We start from the raw sequence: 18,426 nt of genomic DNA on the forward strand, positions 1-18,426 counted from the left end.
GTGATCGATCAGCACCTTTGGGGTGCGCCATATACATTACAAGTGCATTATGATCACTGTCCGTTCTTGGTATTATTCTAAAATCCTGAACCACGGGCCAGAGACTAATATCTACAAAAATGTAATCTAACCTGGATTCTTGGTTCACCCTGTTAAAAGTACATGCGGAGGGAGTATCTGAGGTACTGCGGCCATTGCATGCCCTTAGGGAAAAATTTAGCGTTAAGGACAGGATTTGTACTACTAGGGGCGACCAGATTTTGACATATGGCGATTGACAACGCGGTACGCCCCAGAGGTCGTCTTCCGCAACGAGGGCTCCTTCCTTAAGGCCTTCTAAGGGCTCAAAATGGCAATTCAGGTCGCCTCCCAAGACTATCTTAAAGTCATTAGGGAGGGTGGCCAAAAAGCAAGTAAGATCGTCAAGTGTGGGAGATTCCATGGCCAGCTTGGTGGGACGGGAGTATACATTGATTATTGCTAAACTCGAAGCGTTAGGCCACCTGAGTAGAACACACTGGATGTCCTGCGAACGCGTCGGTAAGCTCTCCGCATTACATTCAATGTGGCTAGCCACCCAGATCGCCAACCCTCCGGAGGGCCTCCCTCTGCCTGACCAAATCGCGTTTATTTCAAACACAGCATACCCCACTCTAGATAGTGGTTCCCTTGCCCAAGTCTCTTGAAAGAGGCAAATGTCGCTGGTAGCTATCAGCGACTCCCAGTCGCTCGTGTCAAGTTTATTGACAATGCCAGCGACATTCCAAGAAAGAACCTTTAAGGGGATGTCAAGCGGGTCGGGGACACTTCCAGCACTTTTGAGCGGGGCAGCATCCAATGGTGCAGCCGTAGGACTGGGCAGCAATGTTTCCTCAATAGATAATTCCATCGGGTCTGCTTTATGACGCGATGGGACTGACAATTTTGACTTGTTGTTAGTGCCACCCAGGACAATTTTAATTTTAGATGATTCAGTTTCTTCACTGTGGGGGTTAATAGATGTCAAGTTCACCCATTGGGGGGCACCGTATTCTTGAGTGGCGGTATCTATTTCGCTTGCGCCATGCCCCTGGCCCTTAGAGAGTCAATCTATCTGTTCAAGACAGCTGTATCTACTGGGATGGAAAAGGTTACCAAAGTTTGTGCATGAAGCATTACGGGTGGGCCTGGCTCTACGGCCATCAGCGGCCGGTCCAACCCGGGTCCAACCATTGTCAATGTTCAAAATTGGCTTAAAAGTATTAGGATAAAAATATGACAGGTGGACCACTTCAATAGATGTAGAGCCTTTGTTCCCGGTCCAATTGCGGATATAGGACACAATTTTGGGGTTCCTGAAATTTACAATTATACAGTCACCAACACATTCCTTATCGGTGTGGCCGATCCAAGGGACTCTTCTAGCCATGAGAATTTCTCCCCTAGTATTAGGTGGTAATGGCCTGTGAGTGTTAAGCCAACTAGTGACCTTGTTGTGTAAAGAATCATATGGTTCCACCACGGTTCCCTCAAGCGGGGGTACTCCCTTCAGGACAACAGAATAGGCAGCAGCCTCGGGAGGCAGATTTACCACTTTGCGCCGATCATGTAGACTGTCTTGCCTATCTGTAGAGTTCCTTGCGTCATTTGATGATTTTACCTGATTAGGACCAGAGCCCGTACCAGATGAGTTCAGCCTACTGGTGGATCCTGTGACGGGTTGGTGGTTGCGGGGTAGTGCAGAGGCGGGTTTTGGCAAAGGAGCCGGCTGCACATTTTCCAATGGGGTGGCTGTCAGGGGTACAGGGGACGAGATGATGGAATTTGAAGGTAAGTTAGATAAATTGGGAGCCCCTATGGGGTGCCCACCTACTACGTGCATACCTGCTCTTTGGTCTGATACTAAACCTAGTAATCCCCTACGCAAATCTATAAGGCAGATTTCAATGTTGGCCAAACGGTCTTCTAGGGGATTAAGCAGTTCCCTCAGTAGAGTGCGTAGATCAGAGAACATACTATCATACATCCCGGCAGCGTTTTGTTGGCTAGGGGGATTTTTTTCCGGGGTATGTTGGTGGATGGCTTCGTGTATGCGGGATGAGACCGGCCCTTTGCTAACTATGTCCTGTTTAGTTCCCCTAGCTCTAGGGTTGACTTTGGTAGCTTTAGGATTACCCCCCCTAGTTTTGTGGGCCCTTTTATCCATTTTCGGGATTGCTCCCTCCTTCTCCCGCTGTGTGGGCTGAATCTGAGCCTTGGTAGTGCTTATAGTCTGCTCAATGACAGCTACCTCAGCAATGGTGTGTACTAAGGGGCCCTTACAATTTGGGAGAGGTAGGATGCTAAGCTCTGCATGCTCGGAGTTTTCACAATCAGTAGAGGAGGTGATGGAGCAGTTAGTTTCAGATAGGTCTGGGAGAGCAGGCGGCCCAACTTCACCCCCTGCCGGAAGTGTTGTAAGATTTGGTGGCTTGGCGGGGGTGGCAACGTGCGCGATGGGTCCCAGGGAGGATCTCCTCACCCAGTCTATTTCTTGGGAGATACGTCTTTCAAGAATGGAGATCTCATCCACGAGAAGGGACCCAGCTTTAGCAAAGTACGTGTCCAAAGTACCTGTTGGCCTTCCCGTCGCCATGGCACTCTTGCTCCTAGTTTCTCTCGTGGTCATAATGACACCGGCAGCGCCTGGAGTGTGACAGGCTGGGGTGCCCCGCGCCCTCCCTCGTCCGTCCTCGAACGGCCTCAAACGGCCCGCTCTTTGCCCGGTCTTCGCTCCGGGCGCGCGTTCCGCTGGCGCGTTCGGGGAGTAGGCTTATACTGGGGGGAGGGGTCAATAAAGGGGCGGGACCGGGAAGAGACACCAGGTGTGCCGAGTAAGGTTGTCAGAGGGCACCCTGGTCCTCGCAGTCCCGGTCTCTCGAGTTCCGCAGCGGCCTCTCCGCAGGCAGCGCGACTTCCCCTCCGGTCCAGCAACAGGATAAAGAGCAGCTCCAAAGTATTCCTCCGTCCGTGGCAAAGTTCAGCGAGCGGCTCCCGCGAAGCGGGGGCCGCGAGGATTGATGTAGGCAATAGGGGCGGGACCGGGAAGAGACACCAGGTGTGCCGAGTAAGGTTGTCAGAGGGCACCCTGGTCCTCGCAGTCCCGGTCTCTCGAGTTCCGCAGCGGCCCCTCCGCAGGCAGCGCGACTTCCCCTCCGGTCCAGCAACAGGATAAAGAGCAGCTCCAAAGTATTCCTCCGTCCGTGGCAAAGTTCAGCGAGCGGCACCCGCGAAGCGGGGGCCGCGAGGATTGATGTAGGCAATAGGGGCGGGACCGGGAAGAGACACCAGGTGTGCCGAGCAAGGTTGTCAGAGGGCACCCTGGTCCTCGCAGTCCCGGTCTCTCGAGTTCCGCAGCGGCCTCTCCGCAGGCAGCGCGACTTCCCCTCGGGTCCAGCAACAGGATAAAGAGCAGCTCCAAAGTATTCCTCCGTCCGTGGCAAAGTTCAGCGAGCGGCACCCCTCTTTCTGGAAACGCTAGTACCCCATCTTCTTTGGTATACTTTGCCCAGTTCTCCAATCAGATACATGTATGATACCCATATTTCGCTACCATAAAAGATGCAGGTGATTTCGGTGGAGGAAGTATCCGACCTTCCCTAGTCACAATCGGCTTATCCTTCTTAAATAGGTTTTTACTTTTCCCAAACCATGATTTTTTCCCTTTCTCACGTGGATCGTAGTACATCATTTTTAATTTTCAAAGTTGTTAATCACTAGGCTTTGTAAATCGCTTCCTTCACGGCTTTCCCGTATTCTGTCCAATCCCAGCACGACTCACACTAACGCACCAATCCTGGGCGTCTACGTCACTCCTGAAGCTCTCCTATCCTTGCGCGATTCACACTAAGGCACCACTCCTGGGCGTCTACGTCACACCGGTAATTCTCCAATCCCAGCGCGACTCACACTAACGCACCAATGAGTGAAAACTTCGTCTCTCTACAGCTGACCAATCCCAGCGCAGTCTTTCTGACGTCAGCCTTTCTCGCTACTCCTGCTTCTGCTGACCGCTCCTTTACAAAATATTATCGGCAAACTTTTCTTAAGTTTCCTTTAATTAAATCTGTTAGTAACAACATAAAACATCTCCATAGCCTGTTTCGCTAAACCAAAGAGATAGCTTTGTCCATTTACACAAGAATTCTGTATTTCCAGTAGGCAGCGCTTACCTCTACCCTACCACAGAATTATTTTGTTTCGCCGATAAAGTAGCACTTCCCTCTACCTTACCCTTCTAACAAGCAAAAAGCAAACTGTTTCTCTGGGGATAAAACACATGTGGAGACTACAATGCTCCTGAGAATTAAGGCCAGAGTTTCACAAGAGAACCTATTGCTATTTCACTCACACACATTCATACGGTAAATGTCCCTACCGATAACACACGACGATGTTACCACCTTGAAACCAGACAATGCGCTGTGCGACTTCACTTGCCACACATTTCCCCCGTTAAAGTGTTAAACATAAATCAATAATCACCAAACCAATGCAATAAAACCATAACTCTGCTACCAAGAAAACTGTTCCAGTGCAAAGGGCAAATTTACATATTCTCCCTATGTCACAGACACGTCATCACACTAACTCATTCATACATTCATTCCTTGGTGGGGCCCATAACACCACCACACATTCATCTCACTCGAATCTGTACACAGGAGAAAAAGCACTGGACATGGGGGGGTACCTTATTACCTGTCAGGAGTAAATGTCTTTACATTATATACATTATATACATCTGCACCTATAGAATACTGACATCAAGGCACTCCACCACTTGGTCGACGGACCAATTAGTTGGACTGGTTGATGGTGATTTAGAAACCAGCTAAAACACAATTAAAGCCTAGGAAACATTTGATTAAATTTCAGTACCTAATTAAAAGAACCACAAACTCATTTCTTATTAATCCAAATTTTGTTTATCTAATGTTAATTTTCTCTGCATTAGCATTCAGACGCTACAGCATATAACATAGTTCGTTTTATTTCCGGAAAACATTAAATCTTTAGAACATAAGCATATTTTTTTGCATGGCATTTATAGTTACCAAGATCTCAAAGTTGGTGACTCTCCGATCACATGGATGCAATATTCAAAGTCACGGCTACCATCTCCAGGATAAACTGTCCAACCCTCAGCAATAATCAATCATCAGATGGAATAGCTTTCCCGAATTTTAGAGAAACCCAAGGTAAACCAGGGAAATCTTCATCAGTTCAACGCAGACCCAACTGCATAGACGATCAGCCCAATGAACCAACCCCCTTTGACAGATGAGAGTCTTTTATACCCTTTTTCCCACTTACTTCAGATCAATATGTAACAATTTTAGGGGTAGAAACTGTTCTGATTGGCTAATCGAATTCAATTTGTAAGTATTCAAAATGTTCTCATGTTCGACTGGTTTCCCATGAGACCTGGCATGGCAGAGTGTAAATGTATTTCTTTTCTGTGGTTCAAAGGCAAAAGTTCCGGAGTTATAATAATCCATTGTCCCCTTGGTGAACTGGGTTGAATCCATCATCGTTCTTTAGCTCACTTCGCCCCCCCAGTTCGGGCCCAGCCATATGCAAATCATTTTTGACCCTGTGCCTGATGGAAGCAGTCCGGACCGAACTGCCAATCCGGGTCTTCCCTGTACCGGAAACAAGCATCCAGGGACTGGTTTTAGGGTAACACCCCTCATTAGCCAGGCTGGCTTGAATCCAGCGGCACAGTGAGCAAGGGACCCACGTCTGGGCATACCCAGCCAACTTAGGGTGAACAAAGCAAACACAAAGAGATAATGGACGGAGCGCTGCAACTTTTCGGACACACCACCAGTCACAGATCTGGAATGAATCGATCATCGTTCTTTAGCTCACATCACAACCCCAGTTCAGACCCAACCATATGCAAATCAGTCTTGACCCTGTGCCTCATGGAAACAGTCCAGATGGAACTGCCAAGCCGGGTCTTCCCTGGACCGGAAACAAGCATCCTGGGACCGCTTTTGGGGTAACACCCCACATTAGCCAGGCTAGCTTGAATTCAGTGGCAAAGTAAGCAAGGGATCCATGTCCCAACACAAAAGTTAGGACTTGGAGCAGAATTGGTTTTGGTTTTATGAATTGATTGGTGTAATCATCAGCGTGGCTTTGTCTTTATTCTCCAGACGTGATCATAGATTAAATATCGATTTTTGTCTCTCATATTGTTATCGTAAATGGCAAAATATGCATTTCTTTCGCATTTCCAATTGAATACTCAGTTAAAATGTATGTTATCCGTTTCTCCTATAAATTCAATTTTTCAAACATTGTAATTAGACCTCATTTAGTGAGTTGTTTTGGATGGTCAATGCTAGAAACTGACTATTTTGAGACCACATAGTGGAGATATTTGAACTTGGTGACTGAAGCATTTGGAACATGCAGAATCAGAAAGAAAGTTAAATGTCAAATGACTAAGGACCATGTTCCCCCAGTAATTCCAAAATTAGGCCAAAGGTTTGCTCACATTTGCCACCCTTCTTGATGCAGTGACATCTTAAGGATTTGTAGGGTCTCGGGCAAGTTATATTCGTGGCATTATGTTTGGAATAACTTTGATTTTATTACCCCTTTTTGGCTCATCCAAGTCCTTGTGATGCTTATCAATTTTTTTTAATTATATGTTACAAACATCTACAATGGGGGTTACAAACTTCTACAATGGGGGTTATCCAAAAACAGCCAAATGCTCAAGCTGGCTGGTGTCCGCCAGTCAAATAGTGGTAACGGAAATAGTACAAAAAGCAATAGTACGAAAAGAAATATTGAACAAGCGCTGATAAAGCCACTGCTTTTTTTTTAACTTGGACCTAGATTTTTATAGCACCAAAAATATAATGTTATCTGGATTTCAGTGTTTAACCAGCTTGTTATTCAGATGATCGGAACATCATGCTAAGGGTGACTTGATATTAAAATAAGGCATGCACACAGCACTTGAAGTTGTGACTTTAGTTGCTGGCTACTTGTATTTACAAATGTATCCCCCTTCGTTACTGGCATTCTTGATGCAAAGAGTTCAAGTAATAAGTGTTGCTCTGAGGATTTTCACATTTCCATTGGCTAAAATATGATCATTTTCTCATAATTTCTCTTCCCATGCCTTGATCCTCTTCTCCTCTTTATGTGTGTGTACTTTCTGGTAAGGCAGTTACCTGTGACCCTGCTGAACATGAGGAATTGGACAGAGCAAGATACACAAGGACCGAGACAAAGAGAAGACTATAGCAAGAGATCTTAAGTAAATGGAGAAAGCGGTAGAGAAAGAGATCATGTAGAAAGATATATGAGGTATGGAGAGAAGTAAAATAAATAGTGGAAGGTGCGGTAGCCAGAAGGATAGATGAAGAGATGTAGAAAGAGGAAGATGTAGTTCAAGAAAGAGAGGTAGAGACAGCGGTATGATTTTAGCAGAGTTAAATAGAGATAGAGAGAAGTAAATGTAGAGAGAGGCAGGAGTACAGTACTCCAAGGGGATGTGGCAAAGAGAGAGAGAGAGATAATGTTGAAAAAGATGTGAATTAGAGAGGTAAGAGCTACGATAGAGGTAGTGAGATAGTGAGACTTGAAGAAAAAAAGAGATGCAATGTAGAGAGAGCAAAATGACCAGAGATATAGAAAAATGGGCCAGGTAAGGAGATTAGTAGTGAGTAGAGAGATAGGTGAAAGGTAGAAAGAGAAATGTGGTGAAGAGACAAACAGGAGATTGGAAGACATACGTGTAATACAGAATGAGTGGTGAGGTTGAAATAGAGGTAGAGAGAGTTGCAAGATAGAGAAAGAGGAAGAGAGGGTGAGGCAGAAATATTCATAAAGAAGGAGGTAGAGGAGGATAGATGAGGTGGAAAAAACAAGATTTAAACAGGAAACTAGGAAAGGCGGATAAAAGGAACAATTATTCATAGTATCCAACCAGAACAAGGGACTATGGAATACAGATCAAGGAGTCTGGAAGGCCTAGGGGGAGGGTGGCGGGTACTAATTGGTGTTTCTTACTATGGCAAATGCACTCCCTGCACCTGTTTTCCAGTTGCTCAACTGTCTGTCTTGGAACGTTAGGGGTCTAAACTCCCCTCACAAGAGGCAACGCCTATGGAAATTCTTGGGGGACCACAATGCCCATATCGTGGCCCTACAGGAAACTCACCTAAAAAGAGGTGAAGACCTCCTTTCACACCACAAAACCTACCCCTTGATTTTTAGGTCCTCGGCCTCCACTTAGCAAAATGGAGATGCTCTCCTGCTTCACTCTTCCATTCACTTTCAACTTCATGACTCAAACGCTGACAAAGCGGGGAGATTCCTCATGGTCAGGGGAATCGTGATGGGGCACCCATGTACTATCGCCAAGGTTTGCGCCCCCAACTCTGGACAGTCAGACTTCCTCCTCACATTCCTCTCAACACTGGAAGGCTTTGCTTCTGGGGACATTCTCTTACTGGGAGATTTTAATCTTATGTGGGATCCCGCCGTGGACACCACCCAACCACATAGAACAGCGGCAGGAGTCTTTAGCAGGACCCTTAAATCCTTAATTGAACGCTTGGGGCTGATAGACAGTTGGAGGATCCTTTATCCCTCAACAAAGGACTATTCTTTCTTCTCCCACTCCCACAGATCATACTTTAGGATTGACCCCATTCGTATCAGTCAGACGATAACGGGTGCACAGCTGCACCGGATATGTCTTTCGGACCACACACCACTAGAAATTCTACTTGATTGGCCCGCGCCTCGGTCCAAACTCGCGAAATGGTACTTCCCCAATTTCCTGAAAAGGGATCGTCTTCTGCAAGACAACTTGAGGAAGTCGATCAAAGATTTCTTTGTTCACAACGATCCCAAAGACACCTCCTATTTGACAAACTGGGACGCCTTCAAGCAGTCATAAGGGTTAAAAGCATTTCCTTAGCTTCCACCCCGAGGAAACAACTAACTGGGGAACGGTTTGCACTGGAGGAGGAGCTGCGGGTAGCTGAAAAATCACACAAAGAGGCCCCTTCCACCCAAACCTTTAGAAAAGTGACTGCCCTAAAGGGGAAGCTTCCGGGAATATATACCAATAGGGCGGAAAAAACCATCTTATGCCTTCAAGCCCGAGGGTATGATGGAAATGACAAAATCGGTCCTCTGCTGGTGAGTCAACTCAGAGCCAAACAAAAAAAGGATAATGTCAAACAAATATCTGATGCCGATGGCACCATACATGTCAGTGAGGAGGGGAAGGCGGACGCCTTCCGAGACTTCTACAGATCACTGTACACGGCAGACCCTTCACTAGGGCAGGACCAATCCCATTACCTGGACTCACTAGATCTCCCACAGGTTTCGCCAGCCAACAATGAGGCACTCTCTCGGCCCATCTCAAGTGAGGAAGTCCAAAAGGCGATAGACCCTCTTAAACTGCAGAAGGCCCCGGGCCCTGAGGGGTTCAGCCCCAGTTCTACTGAATGTTTGCGGCCGCACTTACCCACACCTTATGGTGCTTTTCAATGAAATAGTAACCCACATCAAGTCTCCTCCATGTTGGGGGAACTGTTAATCACTCTAATCCCCAAAGCAGGGAATAAACCCCAAGACTGCGCGTCATATAGACCTATCGCGCTCCTGAACCTTGACGCAAACATTTACTCCAAGATTTTGGCCAGTAGACTAGAAGATATCCTCCCAAACCTAATCCACCCAGATCAATCTAGTTTCATTAAGGGACCCCAAACCCATGATAAACCTGTGCAGGATAATCCATCTCATTGATAAAGTATGGAAGAAACATATCCCAGCGGCCTTACTCTCACTGGATGCAGAGAAGGCCTTCAACTGAGTCGACTAGTCCTTCTTAATGTGCACACCACGCCACTTCAGGTTCGGTGAGGCTTTTCTGGGCATGGTGAGGGCCAACTACTCCTCCCCCAGATCTCGAGTTGTGGTTAAAGGAGTGGCCTCGGATTTCTTTGATTTATCGCGAGGCACCCATCGGGGCTGCCCCCTCGAACCCTTGCTTTTTGCCTTCTGCATCCAACCCTTGGCTGCGAGCATAAGAGCCAACCAAGACATTCAGGGGGTTAGATTCGGCCTAGGTGAGCACAAAATCTCACTCTTTGCAGATGATGTTCTGCTCCCCAGCATTGAGCCTCACTCGTCTCTTCCGGCTATACAAATGGAACTGCATAAGTTTGAGAAAGTAGTGGGTTTCAAAGTCAATCCCTCTAAATCTTTCTTACTTAACCTGGCACTGCCCCCAGCAACGATGATGGCCGTAACGAAGCATCTCCCTTCCGAAGCTTTCTCAAAGAGATTACCAATTTGGGCATCAAAATAACTCTTAATCCAGCAGACCTTTATAAAGTGAACTTTCCCCCCCCCCCTCATCCAGCAGCTTAAATCAGACTTTAAAAAAATGGGCTTCCATGTATATAACCTGGGTGGGTCGAATAAACGCGATTAAAATGAATGTGCTGCCCCACCTCCTCTATCTCTTTCAGGGTCTCCTAATCCCAATTGACAGAGAACTCTTTACTTAGTTGAAGAGGATGATAACAAAATGTATCTGGCAGAGGCGTAGGGCCCCCCTATCTCAGCAACTATTGACCAGGCCTCGCCTAATAGGGGGACTTTCCCTTCCAGATTTCGCTCTCTACTACAGAACTGCACAACTAAGTGTCCTGGTGGAGTGGTCCCTCAAAGCCTTGGACAAACACTGGCTCCATATGGACTGGCAAGTTGCAGGACGAACCAAATGGAGCCATATGGACTAGAAACCAAAACAAGACAGGCCGAAAAATGTTTATCTTAGCATCCCCACAGCCACTACTCTTAAGGCATGGAATATCGCCACCAAGACATTGCCCCCGATGACTTTTCCTTCCCCTTACACCCATATCCATTTTAATCCCGCCTTCTCCCCTGCAATAACAGAAGGCCCCTTTGACAGATGGAGAGAGGGTGGGTGCCTCATTCTGTCTGATCTCTTCCACAGAGGAGAGCTACGCTCCTTTACAGACTGTGCCATGACCTTTAAACTGCCACCTACAGAAGAATTCCGCTACTGCCAGCTAAAACATTGGGCACAGCAACCGCAGATGCACTTGGCAGCGACCAGGGACCTGCTCCCAATAGAGAGATTTGCCAGGCGGTCGGCACGACTAAGGGCTGCCTCTCTTTTCTTTATTCCCGCCTTGTCATGCTGGGCCCATCTCAGGTCCCATGCCATAGAACATTTTGGGATGCCCTACTGACTTCCCCTCTAGCAGACAAACAATGGAGCTCCCTCTATAAAGATATTGCTAAGTACAACCGTTCCATGTTTCTGAGGGAAGCTCATTACAAAATTATGTTCGATTGGTACCTGCATCCTCAGAGGCTACACACGCTCTTCCCTAACACCTCAGAGAGATGCTGGCGAGGGTGTGGGCTCTTAGGCGACTTCCACCACATATGGTGGGACTGTCCCTCCATTCAACCCTTCTGGAAAGAAATCCTACCTCAAATTAAACAGATTCTGGGATACCCCATCCCGTACTCTCTGGAGCATGTTGTCTTGGGAGTGCGGGACCCGAGCCTGAAGCATCAAACCCAAGGGGAACGCTCTATTATGTGGTTATACCTGGGGCAGCTAAAATGGCAGTTGCTGCAGCCTAGAAGAAGCCGGATGACCCCTCTCTCACTCAATGGCATGCCCGACTATGGCGAGCCTAAGCCCTGGAATGAATGACGAACATTAAAACAGCCTCCCGAAAGGGCTTTGATTATATCTGGAGTCCACTGGTGGAGTACCTGTCAGAAGACCCCCGCTGTTTGCCTGTGGCCCTAGATAAAGGGCCCTTCACCACTTCCAAACAAAACTGGCCTGGCCTAGTGGCGCTTCCCCTGGGAGCTGTGGTTGGCAGGGCTCTTGTAGTCTCCTTCGTGTGTGCGGCCCCCCAACCCCTTTCTGACTGGATGGGTTGAGCCCTGGCGACCCCCCTGGCAGCGATACACCCGTCCCACACTCTCCTCAATCACTACATGGTCAGGTAGATGGAATTCCACGGGATTGTTTATGTGTTTCTGATGTGTTGTTTATGTCGAGAGCTCTCTATCATAGTGCCTAGGCGCCACAAGAAATGTGTAGATTGTACAATATATACAGGGTGATAATGGAGTGTTGGCACCTGGAAACGTTAAGATCTTTGCCAAGCACTTGTGGAGAAACTATGTATCATTTGTAGCTATCAGATGATCTTGGTATATTTTAAAGCTCAGTGGAGCTTTCAAAGTTGTTAAACCTTTGTTAAAACCAATAAAAGATGTTGACAAAAAAAAACATGACTGAAGTGTGCAGGCAGAACAAGACACACTGGAATACAGGATGAGGATTCTGCATATAACAAAAATAGGACTGCAAGTATGCAGAAAGAACAAGGAACAATGGAATACAGGACAGGAATATGCATGCATGTAAAAAAAACACTGAGCTGAGCAAAGAATCAGGGTACAGGAACAGAGACAGCCGAACTAAAGAACCAAAATGTTTTCTGAGAAACCAAAGAACACTGAAAGAGCGAAGCACCCGGAAACTAGGAACAGGCCTTCTCGCAGGGTTGCAAGGCAGAGCAGGTTTCTGCAGTAGGACAGTTGCTCAAACCCTGAGCACTGAGCTCACAAGAAAGAAATAGGTGGCAGCTCAGAGGAGGTTCACAGCTGCGGGTTGAGAGCCAGGTGACAACTAACCAGGCGCTGGGAACTAGAGACGCACCGATAGATCGAAGGCTGCACTGGGACTTGGCGCCGCAGGATAGCTGGAGAAGCCAGAAGGCACCAGCGAGCAAACAAGACATGGACGAGGCGGGCAATAATGCATCATGATATGATTGTGTAGAAACCAGGCTGGAGTGAGATGCAGAGAAAGATTTCTAATGTGCCAAAGGGTTTTCTGTGATAACCAGTACAACCACAGGACCCCCAAATGGCCTTCCAGTGCGCAACCTGATGGTATAATTCTGATATTTACAGATTACATGACAGAAAATTATATGATATGACCTCCTTTTTTGCTTACAACCAAGCGTACGGTTTCCATGTTTAAAGGAAAAATGATTCTCGCTTGTTAGAGCATTTTATAAAATCATGCAGTGTTGTTACATCAGCTGAATTCTTCGTGTTTGTATAGGAGTTGATCCTGTTGTGAATCTGTCATGCTAAATGCCATCAATAATGATAAATTGTACATTTATAGACAGCATCCTTCAAATTAAAGAACGGCAGTAATTAACTGTACTGTAAATACGTTCAGATACTGAGTTGTTAACGTGATTTTTAGCAAATTGTTTTGACCTCACCTCCATTTTCAGGATTGCCTTATTTTATGAAGTTATTTACAGGATGGCATTTCCTCTACTGAACATTTAGGAACCGATGACATTAGGTTGTTAATTACCGCTGTAATATTTAGCTAATCTATAGACTGTGAAATCTTAAATTAAGCATTGATTAAACACAGCTGCCTTATAAATCAGAACACATTTTCTTGGCAGACATATTTGACTGCTGGTTAGAACATATACCAGCAATAAAGTCTTGTGGATTAAAAATCAATATTTAGCAATTCACATGTCTGGGCTGTTTAACCAAGATGTATGGATGCATGCTCATCCGTTTCTCATCTCTCGTTGACTGTTACTAAATGCCTAGAATGTAATGTTGAAATACTCCCCATGGCCACGACTAAAAAATGTAACAATTATTTTACATGACATATTGATCCAAAGGTATCAAGGCGCATTAGCTGCCGCTGCTTCAGTCTGTTGTAATAGACATTAGTAGCTCGATTGACAACGCAAGTCAGAAATCCCAAATGGATTACAGATTTCTTCTGGCGTAAATTTCCGAATTTTAAAATAAAATCCACAAGGAATTTCCAGGAGTGTTTGTTCCTTGGAAGCTGTGAATGTCACAGATCCATGGGGTAGTCACATTAGAAAACGTGTACATATTATTGTAACATAACACTGGTGTATATTTTAGGATGGAAAAATATAGCGGGTGTAAACTTTGACAGTACTCATCTTGGAAGCCCAGCACTCGACATTGTGAGGAGATTTACTCATACGTAAAATTCAGCCGTAGTGTTGAAATTGCACTTGTGAGTGAATCCATTTACGTATATAAATTCACAATTGTTTTTATTGGTTTTCATGTGAACAATACAAATTGGGACAACAATCCAGCGACAAAAGTTTCTCGCAACAAAAAATAAATAAACTGTGTGTGTGTAATATCACTACCAAACTTGGGTGTGGAATTATCAGGTGCCAATCCCATTTGCACAGGTAAATTAAGAGCACTAACAATTGCATATATTGAGCAGTTCTGAGATGGGCATGGCCTATTGGCACAACAAGCTACGTCCTGGTGCTTTACCAGTGGCGTAACAAAACTTGAGGGGGTTCCCGTGCAAAGTACGTGGAGAGACCCCACCCATGCTCTGGACCCAGTTAGGCGCTCTCAGGCCCAGCTGTGCACAGCACCAGAGAGGGCCCCCTGCACCGCTGGGGCTGTGGGGGTTATTGTTACCTCCCTGTGCTTCACTGGTAAAAGACCAAACCTCCAGGCCCACAGGGGGACATGAGCGTTATATTCATGGTGGTCGATTGTCAGATCTTGGAGTCAATTCAAGTATCAGAGCGTTCCATTTTGTGGCCACAATATGGCTGCTCGCCCTTCGGCACTGCAGGTCCAGTACTGCGTTTGTGCCATTGAGGTCAACTTCTCAGATTCACCACTGCCAATCTATGAACTTGCAAGTGTATTCTTCAGTCTTGAGGCGCAGCATCAGTCTGAAAGAGACACACTTCTGGTTTCTACAAATTATACCATTTAATCAAAGCTGTCAGCTGGGTGGTTACCTGTTTCCCAAAGCCCTGAAGATAAATGCAGGCCCAAACCATGTGGAAAAAGGATGACTCCTTCTCCCTGCTTCTGGGACATGTGTGGGCGACCCTAGGTGCCTATTTGGTAGCCTTTTCAATGTCAGATTAGCGCAGTGTATGGAATTGAATTGAATGGGTTCCTGGCCACCTTGGCAACAGGGACATGCTGCAGAGTGCTCTCATCCCTTTCCTTTTGCATCTCTGTCTTCTTCCCAATGATGCAGTCAGTTTTGCACAAATAGAAGAATGACGGAGAAGGCACTTTATTGCCTGCGCTGTCTGTCGTTTAGATAGGCCAGCATATACTGTGCTTGTACAGATGACCCGTCGATGCCTTAAATGATTAGATACAGCCAGGCTCCGAGTACTTGCTCCTTTATTTGCTATGGACAATACTGACCCTTCTCTGCAAGGGTCTATTACTTCCAGTGGTAAAGCATTGGCACTTCGCTGTTGGAAGAAGGTACTCTGAGAAAGTCAGTACCCGCTCTCCTGACTATCCATTTGAAGCGCTGCGCTCATTTATTACTTCCATGGATACCTGGCCTAGGATAGTGAGCAAAAGCAAGATCTTTATTGAACACTAGAGGTATTGCACTAGACAAGAGCAATGCGCATCAAATAGCTAATTTGCATGCACTCTCTGTTTTTTCCTTTGTCCCTAGGCCTGCCTGAAGAGATCTTGGGAGTTCTGGTCCTTCTCCAGCCGCAGCAGGGCTCAACGAAAGCATCTTCCTATGAAAGTACCGTGATGAGTTTGGACCCCGCTCCCATCATCTGCACAGCTGCAAAAGTAATGTACTATGTGTATACTGTTGTTTATCAAAAATGTATCATTGTGACTTAAATATTCAGTTTCAAAGAGTACTTTCTATGTTTACTAAAACAACACCAAATAAGAAAGTATAAAGAAACCCTTAGCAACATCCATGCTTGACTTTAACATTGAAACTCAACTATCAGCTGCTACCCATACAGCTCCAAAACAAAATGTGTGTTTTGTAGATAGACTCTTAATGGGATTTTCTTGAGACATTTCATATCTATTCTTAGATTTACTGCCGGATGATGTACATGATCTCACAGAAGACTATCACACCCAGCAGTGAGCCGGGCAGCCAGCTCTCCAAGACCATGTCTTCTGTTAACGGAAATACAACCAACCACATTGGAACTTGTCGGGGAGGCGTCTCCCTAGGCACAAAAGCCCCTGATTTGACCCAGAATGGTCAAAGCTGTTCCACTGAGCCAAACTGTTTATAGATCAAAGAAGTTCAATGAGAATACTGGAAATAATCTTCTACGGTCTGTGTGCATCTGATTCTACCATTTCTGTCGAATTAACAGCATATGAAGGGGACCACAAATTGCTTTGAGTGGGGGTTGCTCCTTCTTGTCTTGCTCCACCTCCCCAAGTGTATACCCACATTTATAACCATACCAATGAGGGTGTGGCATCCCAGATACTGTAAATTGAACCATTGTAATGTCTTCCTAATATAATATAGGGACATGGAGCATGAGAAATGTGAAGAAAGATGTCCACTTAAGTTAGTTACTGATATTACACTTTAGAATACTTCAACAAGTATTCACACTTTAGTTACAACACAAAAATATTCTGAAAGATCAAAACAAGTGCAAACATGCATACAACTCCTCACAGCCACAGTCTCTGATTCTTTCTAGACTCCCCTAGTTTATGTAGGAATGTAACATGAGGATGGCCACCGTTGAAATCTCTGTCTTCCAGTGTGTGATTTTTGACAGCAGACATGTTGAAAGGTTGTGTTGATACAGATGCACTAAGGACTAGATCTACCATTGATCTTGGCACTGAGCCGGTGTGTGTGCCTAGCCCTGTTTAGGGCAGGTTGATTTATCAAGATATATGTGAATGTTGGGTGTGTCAGCTGTGCTTGGTATGAGGGAGGGGTATATAAATGTAATTTTATGTTCAGCATTCATGACCGGTTTGCTGTGATGGGTTGTTGGGTCCTGTTAAAGCAAAGCAGGGATAATTAAGTCTGCAGAGAATCTGTATACACATCTTGATCTCAGTTGTTCCATATTGTGTCTGCTTAGAGCACTTGCATTTCGATTTTGTGATCACTTTGAATAGTGTGAAAACAGAATTAATTCTGGTTGGCCCCAAAGACTGGAATGAAACAGCCATTTATACTGCAATATAATGAAATTTTAGGCAGAAAGTTTCAGCCTCCGCACACGATGAGAGGCAAAACGAATTATGTGGTGTGAACCATTCACTTTTTCTAGATATCATTTTTAGGTCTCGCCTAGCGTTGTATCGCAAATGCGCTGCCATCGCTTTGTGAGGCATGCAGTATATACTGTAGTGTGGAAGCTTAGTGGAATCTCTGCTCACTCTCTGCCCATTGGCGTTTGTCTTAAATGCTGCCTTCAGATTGGTTTGAGGCTTTTTAGTCCCTCCTCATTCATCATTTGTATCCTTCCACGGCTATTGGCCCCTTTACTCTTGACACTATTTTCTTTTAGGTCTCGCCTAGCGTTGCGGCGCGAATGCGCTGCCATCGCGTTGCGAGACATGCAGTATATACTGTAGTGTGGAAGCTTCCCATTGGCTGTCTCCCCAGCCGATCGCCCCCTGTCTCAGTCTGTGACTTATCACACTCCCCCGCAACCCCCACTCCGTTCGTGTTTTCTTGCCTGCCAGCACTTCCGTTTTCATCTTTATTATTGCCACCTTGAAATATGCGAGTTCAAGATGCGTGCTGTACAAAAACTTCTCGTGTTTAATGAACTAGATTTTAATGTTACTCTAAATATAATAAGACTCTAGGCAACATTTGGGGTATGCATGGCAACTGACACCTCTTAGTTCAAAAATAGCATTGTTGTCGGGCAGGAGGAGCGGCAGTGTTTCAACTCATGCTTAAAACGAGCACTTTTAATAACTTCCTCTCAATTCAGTGCTATAATCTTGTGTACTGAGGTGACGTGCTAAAGAAATGCACTTTTTTGAATTCTGAAGAGACATTATCGCACATTTACATCATGTTTACTGTATGATTAACATGCCGATCGTTTTCACGGCTCGCCCACTAGCTCGTATATGCTTGGCTCGTCTCCGGCTGGCTCTACCTGTTAATTAATATATTGGCTCGCGCACCTCTAACAAAGAGAGATGAATGGATACATGACAATGAACCAGGTAGATGGTAGAGAAATAGACTGGTGCAGACAAACAGACAAAGTCAGTCTCCATTGCCTCACGTTAGAATCATCACTTTCACTAACCTGGAAATCTGCTGGCAACTCACGCATGCCCCAACCTCATTCCCCTCACCTATTCTTAGCAGAAGCGGCAGATTCTGAGCTGTGCCCTTCTGGTGCAGAGGAGCACGGCAGAGTCTGTAGAAGCGCTGGGATCCCTTGCCTCTCCGGGCGGGCACCTAAGCCTTCCTGGTGCCTTCACACT

The 18,426-nt window shown here is 45.8% G+C and overlaps 1 protein-coding gene across 1 annotated transcript in view; it reads left to right on the plus strand.

Moving 5' to 3' along the window:
• LOC146859134 (uncharacterized) overlaps nucleotides 1-18,426 on the plus strand; it is a 2,052,335-nt gene that overhangs the window by 1,459,252 nt on the left and 574,657 nt on the right. The window contains exon 88 of the mRNA XM_085649806.1: nucleotides 15,632-15,759. Within this exon, the coding sequence (XP_085505932.1) occupies nucleotides 15,632-15,759 (128 nt within the window). The remainder of the gene's footprint in view (nucleotides 1-15,631; nucleotides 15,760-18,426) is intronic.

The sequence above is a fragment of the Triturus cristatus genome, chromosome 3_2 (assembly GCF_964204655.1).
Source record: "Triturus cristatus chromosome 3_2, aTriCri1.1, whole genome shotgun sequence".
Taxonomy (NCBI): Eukaryota; Metazoa; Chordata; class Amphibia; order Caudata; family Salamandridae; genus Triturus; species Triturus cristatus.